We start from the raw sequence: 21,349 nt of genomic DNA, 5'->3' as shown, positions 1-21,349 counted from the left end.
GTAGTAGTTGTAACAAAAGCAGCAGTAGTAGTAGCAGTAGTAGTAGTAGTAGTAGTAATAGTATTAGTATTAGTATTAGTAGTAGTTGTAGCATTAGCAGTACTACTAGTAGTAGTTGTAGCAGTAGTAGTAGTAGTAAAGTGGTAGTAGTAGTAGTAGTAGTAGTAGTAGTAGTAGTAGTAGCAGCAGTAGCAGCAAAAACAGTAGCAGCAGTAGTAATAATATTTGTAGTAACAGTAACAGTAGGATGTATATCTGGCGAGGCGGTGGCTGAGTGGTTAGCGTGACGGCCCCGCGTCCAGGAGGAGGCGGGTTTGCACCCCGCCTGGTGCCACAAGCTGGCAATTTTTCAGTCACTTCCGAGTTGCCCAAGACTACCCACGTGCTGTCCAGAAGACCTCCTATCAACCCGGTCTATAGATTCAATCTCTAAAAAGAGAGGGCCATTGATGAGCTCTTGGGGGCAGCATGAACCAAGCAAGATATAGCGCCACTATAAACACTTGCCTGCTGCACAGCGGGCTGGGGTCGACCCTGAAGAAAGCCTACCGGCACTATAGGCGGAGATATAATATATATATATATATATATATATATATATATATATATATATATATATATATATATATATATATATATATATATATATATATATATATATATATATATATATATATATATATATATATATATATATATATATATATATATATATATATATATATATATATATATATATATATATATAGTAATGCCAAAGTCAGGGCCTTGGTGCCGTGGGTCCACGCGTCCGAACACACACACACTTGAAAACAAACATGGCGGCTGTAGCAGTTGAGCGACCCCCGGTGAGCCACATTTCACCCTTTTTCTCACCCTAACTCACCCTTCCTCACCCCATAACCACACTAATTGCATACCTAAGACCCTTATTTCTTAATTAAATTCTAAGGTGCCGGTGAATAGAGGCAGGTAAGGGAGATACTGGCGTGTGAAATGAAATGGGTGTGACCCAACAGGATGTGGAGAAATGTGAGTAATCGGAGCAGCGGCGGCCACTCCCGCCCCTTCACTCACGCCTGCCTGCCTGCCTGCCCGCTGGCTATTACCTGCCGCGCCGCGTGTGCCTGCCAGGACTCATGTGTTTACCCTCTGTTTTGACGTTTAGGTGTTCTACATCAAACAAGTATAGCCGCTAACCTGGCTCCTCGAGCTGAAGGGAAGAGAGCAAGATTGAGATATTGTATAGTTTAGCTCCATCACCCTAATATTCCTTATAAGACTGAAAATGCAACCCTATAGGGATGTAGCACATTTGACCAGTTTTTCATTTGACCAGAGTCACTTGACCAGGTGTGGAGCGTCACTTGACCAGGTGTGGAGTGTCACTTGACCAGGTGTAAATTAAGAATTTCTTTTACTCAGATGTTATTTTTTTATTGTTCCAAACTGTATATTGTTAGTCTGAAATATGAAAAAAAATGGTGATAAAAATGAAGTCCCAATCGGGCCAATCCTGCTTCATGTCTTTTAGTATCATTTTAGCTTTTTTTAGTATCATGAGCACAGGCTTTTCAAATGGTAGAATCTGATGCATTATGTCACTATTTTGCTCCTTGATTTTTTTTCATTTCTTTTAGTATGTATAATTTTAGCTCCCAAAGGTGTTTTTTTTTTCATTTGTTAGTATCATGAGTTTAGATATCACACCTTATGGCTGCGAATGAAACTAAATCAAAGAGGAAATATTGACACTTCCTCGAAATGTTATGAAATGAATGGAACTGAATCACTGTCAACACACGCCATAAGGCTCCTGATGCATTCAGTTCTTAGACTGTGCTGTGACAACAGCTCATCACCTGATCTACGGTACTACTGCTACACCATGCCTGCTAGATATCCTGGTAGGGTCTGCAGGAAGTCCTGTAACGACAACCAACAGTGCCTTCAGTGTGACACCTGTAACTGTTGGCAACACAGAGCTTGTAACACCAACATCTCTGAGGATCACTACCACCTGCTGAGCCAAATGGATGATTTCCCCTGGAACTGCAGCAAGTGTTCTCCTTACACCATTAGCTCCACTCTGCTTACTCAGGGCCCTGATGCGGACTCTACTAGACTCCAGTCTCCTGCTGCTCCACCTGCTGCTGCCAATGTGGTCAACACTGAAGCTGACATCCCGGTGGATGATCATCCACCAACTCTGCAGGATGACTTTGACATCCCGGTGTCATTTGTTGCTGCTGACCAGCTGGTGGAGGAGTCCATCAATCATCCACTAGATGTTTCTGGGGAAGAGGAGGTTAGCTACGAGGTCCTGCCAGGGGCCTCACGTCGGGGTGGCGAACTACTTGCTGATACTCTACACGTACGTCATCCGGACAGCAGGCAAACACAAGATGACCTACATCTGCTCTCAGTGTAACAGCAAGGGCTGCGAAGGTTGGGTTCCGAGACGGTGTCTACATTCGTGAAGGTCCTGACCACACTTACGCTCCAGAAGTTGTGTTAGCTATACGTGCTAAGCTGGGCAAGATCATCTGTGAGGCGGCGAGGAAGAATATCTTCAGACATGCCGGTCCATCGTTGATATGGCTCTTGACCAGGTGCCTCGAGGGGTCCAACTTCCTTTGATCAACAACCTGAAGTGTGCTGTCCACCACGCCCGAGCTGGTCTTCGGCCGAGTCACCTGACTACAAAGGACTTTGAACTTGACATGCGTCATGTTCTGGTCGACTTCTTCAGGCGAGATGTCATGCATGAGAGGGAGCTGTTCCTGATTTTCACGACTAAGAAGCAGCTGGAGCTCCTGACTAAGGCCAAGTCGTGGTTCACTGATGGCACATTCAAGTGCAGCAAGGAGCCATTTGTCCAGCTGTACTCCATCTGTGGCTTTGTGCGTTCCGGTGGCACCATGAAGCAGGCCCCGTTGTACTTCATCCAGATGACGCACCGTAAGAAGGAAGACTACAAAGCTCTCTTCCGTGCCATCGCAGCGCTGACACCTGGTCGCCAAGTCGAGGAGGTCGTTGCTGACTTCGAGTCTGCCGTTTGGTCAGCAGTGCGCTCTGTCCTGAAAGTCCCAGTGAAGGGTTGCTGGTTCCACTGGAGCCAGGCTATTTACCATCGCATAGTCGATGCTGGTCTTTGTGCTGCCTACCGGAAACCTGGCGAGATCCAGGACTTCGTCTGCTACATGATGGCTCTACCTCATCTGCCTCATGAGCACATCCCCAGTGTGTTCCAGCAGCTGAAGGACCGGTGCCCTGCTGATGAGCGTCTACCTGAGCTGACCAACTACATCGAGAGGTCATGGATCAACCACAAATACCGTAAGCCTGAGTCCTGGTCAACCTTCCGCCACTTCTTGAGGACCAACAATGACTATGAGGGGTGGCATAATCACCTCAACTCCGAGCTGCCACATGATCACCCGAACATGTATATCTTGCTTCCGCTGCTTCACCAGGAGGCAGAGAAGGTTGAGCGCAGTATTGAGCTTGTGTGCCAGGATGTCGTCCACCGTCACCGTAGGCGGGAAACCAAGCCGAAGCAAGCTGCTCTCGAGAAGCTGTGGGACAAGTACACTGCCGGGCAGTACTCTACCTTTGAGTACCTGAAGAAATGTTGAAAGAAGAGGGACCATGCTGAGGAAGCCTGATAGAGGCAAACTTTGTGTAGCAAAAATTCAATATTATTTTAAGCACTGAAATAGAAAATATCCTGGTCAACAGTCCTACCCCACCTGGTTAAATGACCTGGTCAACCATCCTATTCCACCTTTTCAAGTGACCTGGTCAACCATCATACCCTACCTGGTCAAATGAAAAACTGGTCAAATATCCCCCCCCCCATAGCCTTAATATAAAGGCACACATGAAGGAAAACTAACTTAGGCTATTATTTTTTTGATAGATGGTACGCCTCTATGTGTAGATTAGCTCTGGCTCCATGAAATACCACACACACACACACACACACACCTTCATAGGTTAAAGGGTAAAAATAGTTAAGACTGGTTTTATGAACAAGGTGATACCGTGTCTCCTACTTCCCAACTGCTCTTCTGTTGTCATGTGTGTCTTCTAACCCTCAAAGCTCCCAGAGAACCATGGGAAGGAATGTGAGGATAATATGGAAATGAACATAGCCATCTTGCATGAGGTATTTTGGTCTGAATGAAGGGCAGCAGCTAATAGCTTCTGGAAAACGAGAAAAGATCAGTATAATAATGTACAGTAATGTGTTTATGATCACAGTCTAGCACAAGGCATTTTGGCAGTGGGAGGTGGGGGGTCAGGTCAGGCTGGATATAACTAAGTCAGGTTAGATATAGGTTGTGTGCACAACTCATCAAGCTCAAGCTCGGGGTAGAGTTGGAGGCAAAACAAACCGCACTTCTTATTTTGATCTGTTCCGCATATAGGTGCCGCAGACAGACTTTCTGCCAAAATGCCATCCACTTATGCAGTGGTGTGGGGGTACGGCAATAAAGCCAACAGGTTCCCCAACAACTCATGTTACAGACTACCAACTACCTCCAACCTGATATAGTCCGGCAAATCTTAAGTGGCGGCTCTGACGTAGACAGTCCGCTAGACCCTGTTGCCACGTTTCCAACTGACCTCACACCCTTCTCTCTCTCTCTCTCTCTCTCTCTCTCTCTCTCTCTCTCTCTCTCTCTCTCTCTCTCTCTCTCTCTCTCTCTCTCTCTCTCTCTCTCTCTCTCTCTCTCTCTCTCTCTCTCTCTCTCTCTCTCTCTCTGTGTGTGTGTTTGTGTGTGTCACTCTCTCTCTCTCTCTCTCTCTCTCTCTCTCTCTCTCTCTCTCTCTCTCTCTCTCTCTCTCTCTCTCTCTCTCTCTCTCTCTCTCTCTCTCTCTCTCTCTCTCTCTCTCTCTCTCTCTCTCTCTCTCTCTCTCTCTCTCTCTCTCTCTCTCTCTCTCTCTCTCTCTCTCTCTCTCTCTCTCTCTCTCTGTGTATGTGTGTGTGTGTGTCAGTCTCTCTCTCTCTCTCTCTCTCTCTCTCTCTCTCTCTCTCTCTCTCTCTCTCTCTCTCTCTCTCTCTCTGTGTGTGTGTGTGTGTGTCTCTCTCTCTCTCTCTCTCTCTCTCTCTCTCTCTCTCTCTCTCTCTCTTCGTGTGTGTATGTGTGTGTGCGTGTGTGTGTGTGCGAGAAAAGTAGGGGTGTACTCTCATTCGGGGAGTATGGTGCACGACAATGCATAATAATAATAATATTAATAATAAACCTCTTTAAAAAATGCACCAAGACTCTTTACCCCTTGGGTGGTGTGGAAATAAGGTCAAAGTGTAATATTTTAATGTTCTTAGCGACCACTCCTTCCCCACTCTGGCCACCCCAATGGAACCTCACCATTCACCTGGATGACTCGCATCAAAATTTGCTTGACGGTCCTGGCATTCCATATACAGGTACAGTCTCCATATTTTGTCATAATTATGCCATATGGCTGATATTGTATGGCAGATGGCAGACACACACCAAAAAATGGCAGAAATGCAATAATTAAAGCAGGCAGAGCAACTGGCAACTGCGGTGTGTTGGGTTGACTTGAGCTGACAACGCCGCGGTGGCAACGCTGCCAAGTGTTGTACAAATTTCTTTGTATTCACTCACAGATAGAGAATCAATCATAAAAACCATATTTATTTTTATACTAGAGTGAGAGAGAGAGAACACGAAGAGAGAGAGAAGGGTGTGAAAGGCACGGTGCGCGAGGTCAGTTGGAGACATAGCACCAGTGTCTAGCGGGCTGTCTACGTCAGAGCCGCCACTTAAGATTTGCCGGACTATAGTAACCCCATTGCGATGGTGAACAGTTACTCTTGTGCATGCCACCTATCGGTTAGGATAGATATAATTAGGCCGGGTTAGATTTAATTGTTTACGATAAATATGTACTTGATACATTTAACACTGCACCATTGTTGCTTTTGGGAGTGGAAAAGTCAACGTTAATCAAAATATTCCCTGATATTTTTTTTATTTATTTGTTTTATTCTACCTGTTATTTTATTTATTTGTGTGTGTGTGTGTGTGTGTGTGTGTGTGACCAGTACCTCCACACTAACCCCTCCACCCCAAGTCCCCGTACCCTAGTGATGAGGGAGGGGGATCGAGGGAGGGTCCAAGCTACCCTCCCATTCCCCACCGGCCACCCCCCAGCCCCCCCTTAGCCCCGCCCAGCCCTGACCTGCACCTGGGGGACTGGTACCCGCGACAGGTACTGGGGGACCTGTGTGGCCTCCTGTGTGTGTGTGTGTGTGTGTGAGTTTACCTAGTTGTAGTGTACAGGGCCTTGCTACACTCATTTGGTCCTGTCTCCATAGATATATTCGTCTATTTTTTCCTTAAAGCTCCACACACTTTGCCTTCACTACTCTCTTTGATAGGAACAGTGCTTAGTGGGCTTTTCTGTTTTCATGTTTCACCCTTTGGCTGCTTCCTTCACTGTAAGAAGAAAAAAACACATTCCAATTCATTCCAAGTGATAATTTGAGGAAAACTTCACTTCTTTGTATAAGTTTGATGCATTCCCTTTCTCAGCATTTTCTTGTGACCTCTCAATTCTCTTTCTTCACTTCCCCCTTCTCAGTATTAGGTCTTTATCATCTCATTTTTCTAGGGCTTTCATGAGTTTGTAGAATGCACTTAGGGGTGTGTGTGTGTGTGTGTGTGTGTGCTAAAGGGAGGGTGTCGACAGTAGTGCTTCCTGCCATCAGCTCATCTCTATTTCGTTATCATTTTTGTGTGTTCCGAGGGTGGAGTTCATTCCTAGAGTTAATCATTTATTTATTTATTTTCATTATTGTTTACTGTATTTTTTTGCTTTGATATTTATTTTGTTTTTTGGTCACTTTGGGTTTAGATAACTTGAATGATGTGTGTGTTTTGCTTTTTTTATTAGAGTAGTATTGAGAGAGAGAGAGAGAGAGTTTGTTTGTGTATGATCTTACCCATTTGTATATTTGCATTGAGTTAAGCTTATTTTTTTATCACATTTTATCATACTATTGTTTTTTTGTGTGTTTGTGTGTTTTAATATACCTTACATAAGAGTGCTGTATATTGCCAACCATACCCACTACTACTACTACTACTACTACTACTACTATTACTACTACTACTACTACTACTATTACTACCATCTCTAACTACTATAACTAACACATTCTTCTTTACCATCTTCACTACTACTAACACTAACTTACCATGACTACTAACACACATATCATTACCACTACTAACATACACCCACCTCTGCAACTAACTTACTACCCCCACCATCACCACCACTACCAACACTAACTTACAACATCACCACCACCACTGCTACTACTAACACTCACCACCATTACTACTAACACACTAACTTACCCTCACTTATTCCTTTTCCCTAACTAACACACTACTTACACACTACTAACACTACTTACACACCACTACTAACATACACTTATATAATTGTTTTTATTTTCTTTATTTCATTTGTTTGTTATCTTTCTTTTTACCTTATTCTTGTCTTTCTGTAGATTGTTTTTTTTATCTTTTCTTCATCTTTTTCTTTTTTTTTACACACCACCATCACCACCACCACCACCACCACCATCACCACCACCCTCGTCTCAACAGGTGGAGGAGAAGGTTCGGACTCTGAAGCTCGCCGGACATGTGGGTTTTGACTCCTTGCCTGATCAGCTGGTGGCCAAGAGTACGCAGAATGGCTTCACCTTCAACATCCTCTGCATTGGTGAGTTTGTGACGAAGGAGGAGGAGGAAAAGACACAGTAAGGAAGAGGAGGAGAAGGATGAAAAGTAGTAGTGGAAATAGAAGGAATAGAAGGGAAGGAGTATTAAGAAGAAAAAGAAGAGGGGAAGGAGGAGGAAGGAAAACGGAGAAAGAAAAGGAGTATGAGAAAGAGAAGAAGGAGAAGGAGGAAGAAAAAGAAGAGGGGAAGGAGAAGGAGGAGGAGGAAGGAAAACAGAGAAGGAAAAGAAGAGTATGAAAAAGAGAAGAAGGAGGAAGAATTTGATAAAGAGAAGGGAAAGGCGTGTTAGGAAGGGGAGAAGAAGGAATATGAGGAGGATGAGGAGAATGAGGAAGATGGGGAGGAAAAGGGAGGAGAAAGATGAGGTAAAAATTGATGATAGGGAAAAGAAGACAGAGGAAAAGGAGTTGTAGTAGTCCATTATTTAGTATACAACATTTTTTTCATGAATTTAAATTATACACCTGTGATTAAACTTTTCCTGAACATGTGCAGTCTAAATTTAAGTGTTGGGTGCCATAAAACCACTGTAGTTGCATTGCCAGGGCTACACTACTGGCTTTTATGTTTTTTTTTTTTTCCATACTCTACTTCACTTCTACTTTTTACTTATACTTTATCTTGCTTCACATTTTTACTTTTTTTTTGGCTATTTTACCTTTACCCTTACTCTAACTTACTTTCCTCTTACTGTTTCACTGTTTACCTGTTACAATTTTTACTTTTTTTTACCTCACTTTGCTATCCCTTATCTGTCCCTTGGCTTCACAGGTGAGACGGGGATGGGCAAGTCTACCCTGATGGACACACTCTTCAACACCTCCTTCGAGTCCAACCCCGCCCCCCACACCCTGCCGGCCGTCAAGCTCAAGTCTCACACCTATGAGCTGCAGGAGTCCAATGTCAAGTTGAAGGTGAGGCTGGGAGCAGCTTGAGGTTGGGTTGGGTTAGGCTAAGCTTAGTGGAGTTTATTCTGATGTGTGATGATTTACCATATTTGCCTGACAAGCTTTTCTCTCAAAATAAGACTAAAAAATTTAGCATGCATCTTGGGTGCTGTATGTTGCATTACCTGTAACCTGCAGGTGTAATATTGGCCTGCAGGAAGTGCACAGATCAGATGAAAAGTTGTTGTGGGGCTGAGATGATCTAAGAGACCCTGCTTGCTGTGGCAGCGTGCTCTGGTGATGAGACAGTTGTCAGTGTTACTGTTTTGGTGTCTGTCTCGGTTATGCCGTGGTAATTGCCAACTGTAGGGTGTCATCTGTATTGTCATTTGTATAATGTGTCATGTTTGTGTGGCAGTAAAAAAGCTTGTAGTAAAACAGTTATGTATTATATGCAGGATATTTCAATGATAGTGTGAGGGTTTAACCCTTTCATTGCTAAACGCTCGCAGCGAGCGTTAGGCGTATTTGCTGGTGTTGCTAAATGCTCGCTGCGAGCTCCACCCGCACTTAAATCTCCCGCGTATGAGAGTGTTCCAACACTAATTCTCACAACACAGGATTGCCAATTGAGTGGGTTTTTCACTAAATTTGGTGGAAAATCATATCAGCCCAGCACGGCAAATCTGCAGACGATTAACTGGTGGATGTTCTTGCCCAATATAGCGGCATTTTGCATAGCTTCACCTATCACCTGACTGATTCTTTGACCAAATAGTTGTAAATATTGCAGTTGGCAATACTCCCTTGCCAGAATCTGAAGAAGAGATGTCCGCAGTTCCCTCAATATGGCTGATCATCCCACACGCACCGACGTAAGTGTTAACATTCAACACTCCCTGAACGTGCATGTATGTTCGCAAGAGAGGCATACATAACCGACTCCTATAGATCTGGACCTCATCTTTCCAATGGTGTTTTTGATTTTTAGCTGTGATGAATAGTTTTTGAGATACAGAGGTTAAAAGAGACCCCCCATTGGGCTGCCCAACTGCGCCTGAGGGGATAGTCGCGTCCGCACTGCGTGCAAGGAAAGGGTTAAGCACACACTCCCTCTGCGAGTCTTGGTCTCGGTCACTGACCGTGTCACAACACTCACTAGTGGTAAAAAGAAACTCCAAAGTGAGTAGTCTCTTTCCAGACAATGCTGTTGTTACAGTGTATTATGTGTATTGCTTGGTACATATATCACTGTATGGTGCAGATCCAGTAATATATGGTAGACACGTACTACAAGTCATGAACAACCAACAAAATATATTGGTAAAATTGGTAACGGTCAGGATATTTAATTTTCTTTAGAATATATCACTTGAAAATGGGGTGTGTCTTTGATGCTGCAAATATGGTACATGTTTGGTGAGCCATCCTCAGCTGACATGTATTTTTTGCACACTGGTAGGCTGTGCTTTTTCTCTTTTTATGCCCAAGAAACATCCTAGAGGTGGTGCAGCAGGCATTCAGGATGGTGTGTCTGAAGGGCTGCTCTTTCAGGAGGAATATTTTCATGAAAACCCTAATTTTTTATCTTTTCCTGCCGCTTCTCCCCCAAGCCTCGGGAGTGCAGTGTTAAGCTGAAGGTGAGACGAGAACAAACTTAAACTTAGTCCTTTATTTTACTTGTGTCAATCTCCATGGTAGTGATTTCTTGATGTGAGTTTAAAGTGTGTGCAATTTGCCTCTTTGTAACCTCAGTCTCTGTTCCTTCTCACCTTCCCAGCTTTCCATAGGGACACTTCAAGCTTTCAGGGCCAGATAGTTACAGCAAATTCTCTTTTTAACGCATAATCGGCATCACAGAAATTGGCCCTAAATGGAGGTGTTATTTCCGTGGTATATATTTGGAAGTGGTGGGACCTTTTTATTTTGTTTGTGTGTGTGAAGGAGTTGGCTCAAGGGAGTGCTATAAGGAAATCCTCGAAAAGAGACCTGCTGAATGGAGGGTCTACTGTAGATGAATAGATGGAGAGAGAGAGACCCAAGTTATACCATTCCTCAACTTAATATACTCACACCCTCTTACTCTCCGCCCCCTTCCCAGCTTACCATAGTGGACACGGTCGGCTACAGGGCCCAGATCGACACGGGGGACAGCTTTAAGAATAGATAGAAAGAGAGAGAGAGAGAGAGAGACCCAAGTTAATACCATTCCTCAACTTAATATACTTACACTGTCTTATCATCTGCCCCCTTCCCAGCTTACCATAGTGGACACGGTCGGCTACAGGGCCCAGATCAACATGGGGGACAGCTTTAAGAATAGATAGAGAGAGAGAGAGAGAGAGAGACCCAAGTTAACACTATTCCTCAACTTAATATACTTACACTGTCTTATCCTCTGCCCCCTTCCCAGCTTACCATAGTGGACACGGTCGGCTACAGGGCCCAGATCGACACGGGGGACAACTTTAAGAATAGATAGAAAGAGAGAGAGAGAGAAACCCAAGTTAATACAATTCCTCATCTTAATATACTCTGCCCCCTTCCCAGCTTACCATAGTGGACACGGTCGGCTACGGGGACCAGATCGACAAGGGAGACAGCTTCACGGCCATCGTGGACTACATCGACAAGCAGTTTGATGACTACCTGCAGGAGGAGCTCAAGATCAAGAGGAGCCTCTCGGCCTACCACGACACTCGGACACACGCCTGTCTGTACTTCATCTGCCCCACCGGACACGGGTATGTTGATGCTGGTTGTGGTGCTTATAGATGCTCCCTTTTCCTTTTTCTCTTTCCCTTCATCATGATTTTTCTGTCTTGATTTTAAACTAGAGACAGAGAAGGCAAGCTGATGTTACTACTCTGAACAATGCAAGTATTATGTGCAAGTTTCACAAGATTTGGATGAATGAAAAAAATATATATATAGGGGTGAAAAAAAATTGGTGACATTTTTACTATTAATATTGATTTAAATACAACTTTTTCGCATGTGTGTCATTGGGTTCACGAGGCCTCTGAATTTTTCCTTTAACCCGGTAGCAGCGACGGGCCAAATTTGTGCCATGATATAAGTCCCTCAAAATAGATGATGCATAAACTGATCACAAATGCTTTGATATATATTATGAAATGGTTTGTGTGAGGGGTGATTTTTTCTCATTTTTCTCACTTGGAGGGACCATTAAGAAACATGATCCCTGCTGCTACCGGGTTAAATATGCAAGTTTTGCCAAAGTACTTCATGGGAGGCCAGATGTATTTGGAAGTTGCTCCAAATATTTTCTTTTATATTTTATTCAAACAATCCTTCCTGAACAATCCCCTCAGCTCTCCTTGCCCTTTGTCACATTTATTTGTTTCCTTTCCTTCTTCATCATCATCACCTCTTTTTCCCTTTTCTCTATCACTCTTTGCCCCTCCTTTCCACATTATGTTTTCTCCTTATATTCTCTGTTTCCCTGTCACCTTTTGTACTTGTTTCTGTCATTCTTTGTCCCTCTGTTTCCCTGTCACCTTTTGTACTTGTTTCTGTCATTCTTTGTCCCTCTGTTTCCCTGTCACCTTTTGTACTCATTTCTGTCATTCTTTGTCCCTCTGTTTCCCTGTCACCTTTTGTACTTGTTCCTGTCATTCTTTGTCCCTCTGTTTCCCTGTCACCTTTTGTACTTGTTCCTGTCATTCTCTGTCCCTCCATTCCTCCTCTCCTTATATTTACTCTTTATCTTTCCTCTGTCATTCCTTGCCCTTCCTCACCCAACCCTCCATCACCTCATCTCCCCGTCTCTCTCCTTCCCGCAGTCTGAAGAGCATCGACCTGGTGTGCATGAAGAAGCTGGACTCCAAGGTGAACATCATCCCCATCATCGCCAAGGCTGACACCATCTCCAAGGCCGAGCTCAGCAAGTTCAAGCAGCGGATCATGCAGGAGATCAGGACCAACAACATCCACATCTACCAGTTCCCCACCAACGACGACACCATGGCCAAGGTGGTGAGGCTGGGTAGGGGTGCTGGTGGTGGGGGTGGTGGGATGGTGGTGCGGTGGGGAGATAGTGTGGCTGTGGGGTGGTGGTGCTGGGGGTGGTGAAGAGAAGGAATGGGGGATGGAAATGATAACAGTGGTGGTGGTGGTGGTGATGGTGAATTGGTGAGAGGTGTGTAGTGGTGGTGTGGTGGTTGAGGTGCGATGATATGGGTAGATGAAATGAAAATATATAATGCCGAGAATCCTTCATATCTATTTCCATTCTTCTATTATGGACAGTGCGTTTTCTCTGCTCTTTATTCATTATCATCATTCTTCTTTGTTCTCAGTCGCTTCATTAAAACTAATACCACAATTGATCCTCTTCTTTGTTCTCAGTCGCTTCATTAAAACTAATACCACAATTGATCCTCTTTACATTGAAACTCACAGCACTAAATTTATCCTCATTGAAACTCCTAAGACCTCAACTCACCCTCTTTACCTTTGAACTTTGACCTAAGCTATTTATCTTGACATTAAAACTCTAAGGTCGATATTATAAGACACTTTTGCTTCTCACATCATCTATTTCTAAAGGTCAAAGAGGGGGTCAGTTGGGTTCTAATGAGTGTTTCTTCAGGTTCACGGTACAGAGGAAGGGTCACACTACCACCAGGGTCATAAAACTACTCCTGGAAATGCCCACAACTCCTATGAAAGCCTTGTCAAATATGTGTTCTTGGGCAACGAAATTTCTTATAATACAACCCTAAGACATAACATCCTCTCCCCTATACATAACAAGACCTAACTAATCCTCTTTACCTAAACTTATCCTTTCTACTTTTCCCTAAAACTAAGACCAGTATTTTTGGACACTCCCACCTCTCACATCAACTACTCTCAAAGGCCAAGAGGGAGGTCAATTGGATTGTAATTAAGGTTTTTAAGGTTCATAGTACAGAAGAAGGGTCAAACTACCACCAGGGTCATAGAACTACCACTAAAAATTCCCAAGACTCCTACGAAAGCCTTGTCAAATATGAGCTTGGGCACTGAAATGTTTAATAATCTGACCAAGACCTTACACTCCCCTTCCCTCCTCAGGTGAACACAGACATGAACAGCCAGCTTCCCTTCGCCGTAGTGGGCAGCACAGACTTCGTGAGGGTCGGGAACAAGATGCTTCGTGCCCGCCAATACCCCTGGGGCACCGTGCAGGGTGGGTGCTGGGCTGGGCGGGAAGGGAGAAAAGGGAAGGGGAGGTAGGGTAGGGGCAGGTTGTGTAAAGCTCATATTATTATTTTCTTCATTTTGTGTTCTTATTTTCCCTATGGGTTTGGACGGGCTGTCACTCTCTCCCACTCCTCCCTGGTGTTCATCCTTCACCTGGTCTGTCTATTTCTTCTCTTTCTTCTTCTTTAACATTCTCATTTTCCCTTATGTGGTTGGCCAGGCTATAAGTCTCTCCTGCTCTTGACGATCCTATACTCTCTTCTCCCGGGGAACCTCTGTCATTCGGGCATAGGACAGTGGTTTGTTAGTATACTTTTCCAGCATAAAACATCCACACTGCAGCCAGCCAACTTTACCTTAGACAGAGCAGTGATAGGGAAGAACTTTGATCATATAGGACAGTGGTTTGACATACTTTTCCAGCAGAAAACATCCACACTGCAGCCAGCCAACTTTACCTTAGACAGAGCAGTGATAGGGAAGAACTTTGATCATATAGGACAGTGGTTTGACATACTTTTCCAGCATAAAACATCCACACTGCAGCCAGCCAACTTTACCTTAGACAGATGGGGTTAGGGAAGAACTTTAATCATATAGGACAGTGGTTTGTTAGTAATTTTTCCAGTACAAAACATCCACACTTCAGCCACCCAACTTGACCTTAGAGAGAGCGGGGATAGGGAAGAATTTTTACCATACAGTACAGTGGTCTGACATACGCCCGTGCCCACAGTTGAGAACGAGAGCCACTGCGACTTCACCAAGCTGCGGGAGATGCTGATCCGCACCAACATGGAGGACATGCGCGAGGTCACCCACCAGCGCCACTATGAACTGTACCGCAAGAAGATCCTCGAGACGGTAACTCCGCACACTTTTTTATTATTTACTTATTTATTTATTTTTACAGCAAAGGAAGCAGCTCTAGGGCAACAACAATAACAAAAAGAAAGTGTAGAAAAAAAGAACCTGCTAATTGTTGATCTATTGCTATATTTATCTTTTTTTTGTTAGTGTTTTTGTTCATTTATATATATTTTCTTGTACCTACCATTATCTTACTGTTTTGATGCCTTTTAACACTTCTCTCTTTTGTTATTTATTTATTTGTTTATTTTTTGTAGCAGACGTTTTCTTGTTGAGTTGTTTTGAGATCTTGTTTTGAGTCTGTTGTTGTTGTTGTTGTTCCTTGAGACAGTAACACCACACACACTTGTTTTTATTTTGTTGTTTTTTGTTTTATTTGCGTAGTCATTCATTTGTTTTTTTATTTGTTTTTATTTTATTTTTTTACGTGTTGTTTTCTTAATGATTTGTGTATTTCTTTATTCATTCATTCATTCATCTGTTTACTCTCTGTACCGGTTATTTTCTTACTGTTTTGTTTCGTACCTGTTGTTTTGAGACCTGCTTTTCTTAATGCCGGTATAAGGGTCAGTTCAACAGTCCAACAGAGTCAGTGTCAGCGCCCAACCCAGACTATTCTCCACACTGATCCGTTTTTTTCTACTCAACACCAGATACTAAAGAGATTTCCGGTGTGGTGTTCTAAAGAGTCCTTCGTTTTATATCAACGCCAAACACTATTCAAGGACTTTTCGTAGTATTTTGTGTTTGGTTGGGGTGCCTACGAACTTGCTGTATGGTACTGTAAAACTGGCCCATTGTCAGGCTAAAAATGGCTTGAAATGTTCATCAAGAAGAGATTTGACAAGATTGAGATGTGTCATGTCGTCACCCTCGTAAACTAACTGCCTAAGTCATTATTTTCTACTTTTTCAAGAAATAAGAAAAGAACTCATGATCTCATTTGTCTTAAGATTTAGGCAGAAATGAAAAGGCCAATTCTAGAACACTCAAACCCTGCATGACGAGGGCAACTATACAAAAATGGGCGTCACATGTTGAAAAATTGATGTAGACAAAAAACCTGGAAATCTTTGAAAAATGACTTGGGTGATTATTTTATGAGGGTGACGATATTCTGGTGCGCCTTACAGGTATTTCCTTTCCAGGCAAGTTTTTTTTTTTTTTTTCCCAAAGGAGACAGCTCAAGGGCACAAAAAAGTAAACAGTAATAAAAAAAAGCCCGCTACTCGCTTCTCCCAAAAAGAATCCAAAGAGGTGGTCTAAAGAGAGGTGTTTTTATATTCCTTCACCAACCCATATCGTATATTTTCATTTTCTATTTCTGAGTTCTTTCTTTTTTATTGTTTTTTACTTGTTTACCCTAATGTGTGGAGCTCCTTGTTTACTTTTTCTTGATCTTACCGAGTTTGCTGTTTACTCATTTCTTTCTTCTTTGCTGATTTTACTGTTTACTTGTTTATATGTCATGCTAAAAATGGTTCTAAATGTTCATCAAGAAGAGATTTACCAAGATTGAGATGTCGTATTCTGGTGCGCCTTACAGTTATTTCCTTTCTGGGCGAGTGTTTTTTTATTCTTTCACCAACCCATATCGTTTATTTTCATTTTCTTTTTCTGAATTTTCTTCTTTATTGTTTCTCAGTTGTTTACCCTAATGTCTGGAGCTCCTTGTTTACTTTTTCTTGATCTTACCTAGTTTGCTGTTTACTCATTTCTTTCTTCTTTGCTGATTTTACCGTTTACTTGTTTATATGTCAGGCTAAAAATGGTTCCAAATGTTCATCAAGAAGAGATTTGCCAAGATTGAGATGTCGTATTCTGGTGCGCCTTACAGTTATTTCCTTTCCGGGCAAGTGTTTTTATATTCCTTCACCAACCCATATCGTTTATTTTCATTTTCTTTTTCTGAGTTCTTTCTTTTTTGTTGTTTTTACTTGTTTACACTAATGTGTGGAGCTCCTTGTTTACTTTTTCTTGATCTTACCGAGTTTGCTGTTTACTCAATTCTTTCTTCTTTGCTGATTTTACTGTTTACTTGTTTATGTCATGCTAAAAATGGTTCTAAATGTTCATCAAGAAGAGATTTGCCAAGATTAAGGTGTCTCGTATTCTTTTGTGCCTTATAATTATTTCCTTTCCGGGCAAGTGTTTTTATATTCTCTCCCCAACCCGTATCTTTTCTGCATCATTCTTTATCCCTCTGTTATGCACGGGAATTTCCATATTGTTTGATGATCACGATTTGCTAACTTTTTTCTACACTTTCTTTTAGTTGCCCTTGAGTTGCTACCTTTACCATAAAAAAATGATAATAAATAAATAAATAAATAAAAAATATTGTTCGATGATCACGTTACCATATTAATCCAGTCATGCTTAATCCGGTAGCAGCGGGGATCATGTTTCTTAATGGTCCCTCCAAGCGAGAAAAATGAGAAAAAAATCACCCCTCACACAAACCATTTCATAATATATATCAAAGCATTTGTGATCAGATTATGTATCATCTATTTTGGGGGGTTTATATCATGGCACAAATTTGGCTCATCGCTGCTACACGGTAAAGCCACAAATTTGGCCCGTTGCTGTTACACAGTAAAGCCACAAATTTGGCCCGTCGCTGCTACACGGTAAAGCCACAAATTTGGCCCGTTGCTGTTACACAGTAAAGCCACAAATTTGGCCCATCGCTGCTACACGGTAAAGCCACAAATTTGGCCCGTCACTGCTACACGGTAAAGCCACAAATTTGGCTCGTCGCTGCTACACGGTAAAGCCACAAATTTGGCCCGTTGCTGCTACACGGTAAAGCCACAAATTTGGCTCATCGCTGCTACACGGTAAAGCCACAAATTTGGCCCGTCGCTGCTACACGGTAAAGCCACAAATTTGGCTCGTCGCTGCTACACGGTAAAGCCACAAATTTGGCCCATCGCTGCTACACGGTAAAGCCACAAATTTGGCCCGTCACTGCTACACAGTAAAGCCACAAATTTGGCTCGTCACTGCTACACGGTAAAGCCACAAATTTGGCTCGTCGCTGCTACACGGTAAAGCCACAAATTTGGCCCGTCGCTGCTACACGGTAAAGCCACAAATTTGGCCCGTCGCTGCTACACGGTAAAGCCACAAATTTGGCCCGTCGCTGCTACCGGGTTAACATTCAATTCCATTCTGACGTTCTAACTATTCCCTGCTATCCATATCTGTGTCATTCTGTTTGTTCTTCTTTTATGCTCAAATTGCCTCCTTTTCTCTATATGTAAGTAAAAAGAAACCCTCAGGCATGCTTCGTTTTTCAACCTCCTTCACCTCCCCTACAGATGGGCTTCACCGACGTGGGCCAGGACAACCAGCCAGTCAGTTTCCAGCAGACATTCGAGCAGAAGCGTCTGGAGCACCGCGAAGAGCTGCAGCGTAAGGAGGATGAGATGCGACAGACCTTCGTGCTGCGCGTCAAGGAGAAGGAGACGGAGCTGAAGGAGGTGGAGAAGGATGTAAGTGACGGAGGGGAAGGAGGAGGAGGACTTTAGCGTGTGTGTGTGTGTAAGTGAAGGAGTGGAGAAGAATGTGACTGTGTGGAGGTGGGTGTTGAAGTAGAGAAATGTGAACACTGAAGAGAAAGCTAAGTGTGTGCGTATATACGTATGTGTGGAAGGAAGTGGAGAAGGATGTAGGTATGTGTGTGTGTGGAGGTGGAGGAGGTAAGTGTGTGTGTGTGTGTGTTAGGAAAAAAAGGAAGAGAATGAAGGAAAAAGGAGAGAAGGGAAGAAGAAAAGAAAGGAGAATAACAGAAGAAGAGAGAAAACAAGGAAAGGATGAAGAGGAGAAGGATGTCAGTTTGTATGTGTGTGTGTGTGTGTGTGTGTGTTTGGAAATAAGAAACTAGCTGAAGGCCGTGAAGAAAGACATAAGTGCATGTGTGTGTTTATACATGTAGAAATAGAACAAGAATAAATAGACAAAAAAATTACATACACAAATGGACAGAGAGGCAAAAACAGAAGAATCCATCAATCCCTATTTCCCATCTCCTTCCATATCCGTTCTTCCCTTCCCTATTAATCCCTTTTAGCCTTCCTCTTCCTCTCTCTCACACACTCACACCTCTCTCTCCCTCCCTTGGCAAGATATAAGAACCCATCAAACCTCCTCTCATCTGTCACACCTCTCTCGTTTCTCTCACATCTCCATCCTTCCTCCCAGCAGCTGTTCTTCCCTTCCCAAAAACATTACCTACTTTTAGTCTGGCTTCACACCTCTCCCTCCCCTCGACAGCTCCTCTTTTCTCCCTGTTGCATTACTTTTCGTCTGTCACACTGCTCCTACGTCTTCCCTGGAACTGTTAACCTTGTACCCCTTTTCCTCTCCTTGTTTCCCGTTTCCTTCTATATCCCTTTCCTCTTAGTCCTTTCTCTTCCTCAATCGTTTCCTCCTTCTGCAGCATTCCTCTTGGACCTCTCTCTCCCTCCCCCATTTAGATTCACTCCTAGTCATCTCTCACACCGTATGGCCCCTTGCAGACTCCTTGTGTCGTATTTTAAAACATTTCGTGGCCCAAGTTCACATATTTGACTAGGCTTTCGTATGACTTGAGGGCATTTCCAGGAGTAGTTTTATGACCCTGGTGGTAGTTTGACCCTTCCTCAGTAGCATGACCCTAAAGAAACACTCATTAGAACCCGATTGATCCCTTCTTTGACCTTAAGAAATAGTAGATGTGAGAAGTGAAAATGTCTTATAGTACCGGGCCTTGTGTCTTTATGTTCTTGTGTCCTCCCCGGCAGCTCTTCACCAAGTATGACGCCCTGAAGCGGGAGCACGTGGAGGAGAAGAAGCGCTACGAGGAACTGAAGAAGCGGCTGGACGATGAGAAGGCAGAGTTCCAGAAGCGCAAGCACCAGGTGTCCACGCAGCAACTCAGCAGCCACACGCTCACCCTTGGCAAGAACAAGAAGAAGTAGACAGGGAACGAAGCACACGGGAAACAGTCAAGTAAGATGTAAACTCAGGAATGACGAGGAAAAGCAAGCAGTGAACTCAGCACGTGGAGATAAACAAGTAAACGGTTAAGTTGGCAAAGGAAAAAGAAATGAGTAAAAAGCAAACTCGGTAAGATCAAGAAAAAGTAAACAAGGAACTCAGCGCATTATGATAAACAAGTAAGAAATGACGAAAAAATAAAGAAGGAACTCAGAAAAAGAAAATGAAAATGAACGAGCAAACTGTAAACTCGGGAAAAGAGTAAACAAGTCAACAGTAAACTCGGAAAAAACACAAGCAAATCAACAGGAAACTCATGCAAATATAAACGAAAGTAAACACTAAAATCAGTAAAATAAACAAGTAAGCAAGTAAAAAATAAACAAACAAAACTCCTCCAAATAAAAAGGAAGAAGTAAACAAAAGTCCTGCAAATCAGAACAAATGAACTATAAACTCCGGAAACTGCAAATATTAATGTTGGTATAAACAGTATTTTGAAGGGTTGACAAGCTGGAATCTATTGTGATCACTGACGAATCCAAATTATATTAAAAAGATGGTATGGAACGAAGGGTCATCAGTTGAACAAAACCTGATTGGGTGTTGTAGTCATGAGCTGAATATCTACAATAGTCACCCTTACAGAATACAATTACTTTATATTGTCTGCAAATTTCACCCTTACAGAATACAATTACTTTATATTGTCTGCAAATTTCACCCTTACAGAATACAATTACTTTATATTGTCTGCAAATTTTACCCTTACAGAATACAAACACTTTATGTTGTCTGCAAATTTCACCCTTACAAAATACAATTACTTTATATTGTCTGCAAATTTCACCCTTACAGAATACAAACACTATATTGTCTGCAAATTTCACCCTTACAAAATACAAACACTTTACATTGTCTGCAAATTTCACCCTTACAGAATACAAACACTATATTGTCTGCAAATTTCACCCTTGCAGTACACACAAACATCGTAAATTCACAAGGTCTGCAGTAATCACCCTTGCGAAATACAAACCCTATATAATATCTACAAATTTTACCCTTGCCTAACACTCAAACTTCAAATTCACAAACGTTATTAATTAAGTCTGCAAAAGTCATCCTAACGGAATACAAACAACACTTTATATTATCTGCAAATTTCACCCTTGCGGAACAAATATCAAATATACAAACATAAATTCAGTCTGCAAAATCGACTCTTGCGGGACACAAACACACTTGAAATCAATCTGCAGAACCCTCACTTATATCACGCAAATGTTCTAAATTCACAAACATTTTAAATCAAGTGCGAAATCCACTCTTGCAGAACACAAACACACTTGAAATCAGTCTGCATGACCCTCCTTTGCAGAACACACATTTTAAATTCACAAACTTTATAAATTCAGTCTTCAGAATCCTTTCTTGCAGGACACAAACACTTGAAAATCAGTCTGCAAATTTCACTCCTGCAGAACACGAGCATCATAAATTCACAAACATAAATCAAGTCGGTGAAATCCACTCTTCCAGGACACAAACATTTAAAACCAGTCTGCAGAACCCTCTCTCGCATAACACAAACATTCTA

General features: G+C 42.6%; 1 protein-coding gene across 2 annotated transcripts; it reads left to right on the top strand.

The window, feature by feature from the left end:
- The first annotated feature begins 781 nt into the window (after positions 1 to 781).
- On the top strand, positions 782 to 19,940 carry LOC126991417 (septin-2-like). Of its 2 annotated transcripts, none has more exons than XM_050850185.1 (9): positions 782 to 848; positions 7,659 to 7,776; positions 8,567 to 8,709; positions 11,233 to 11,426; positions 12,489 to 12,678; positions 13,765 to 13,879; positions 14,630 to 14,757; positions 18,090 to 18,263; positions 19,554 to 19,940. In XM_050850185.1, exons 1-9 carry the CDS (start codon positions 819 to 821, stop codon positions 19,728 to 19,730), a joined length of 1,269 nt encoding a protein of 422 aa, XP_050706142.1. In that variant the 5' UTR covers positions 782 to 818; the 3' UTR covers positions 19,731 to 19,940. The 2 variants fall into 2 exon arrangements, with proteins under 2 accessions (XP_050706142.1, XP_050706141.1); XM_050850184.1 differs by having other exon boundaries at positions 12,489 to 12,681.
- The last annotated feature ends 1,409 nt before the right edge of the window (positions 19,941 to 21,349 follow it).

Source organism: Eriocheir sinensis, unplaced genomic scaffold (genome assembly GCF_024679095.1).
Source record: "Eriocheir sinensis breed Jianghai 21 unplaced genomic scaffold, ASM2467909v1 Scaffold276, whole genome shotgun sequence".
Lineage (NCBI taxonomy): Eukaryota > Metazoa > Arthropoda > Malacostraca > Decapoda > Varunidae > Eriocheir > Eriocheir sinensis.
Note: the sequence above shows the minus strand (reverse complement) of the source record. Positions and strands in the feature narration are given on the sequence as shown.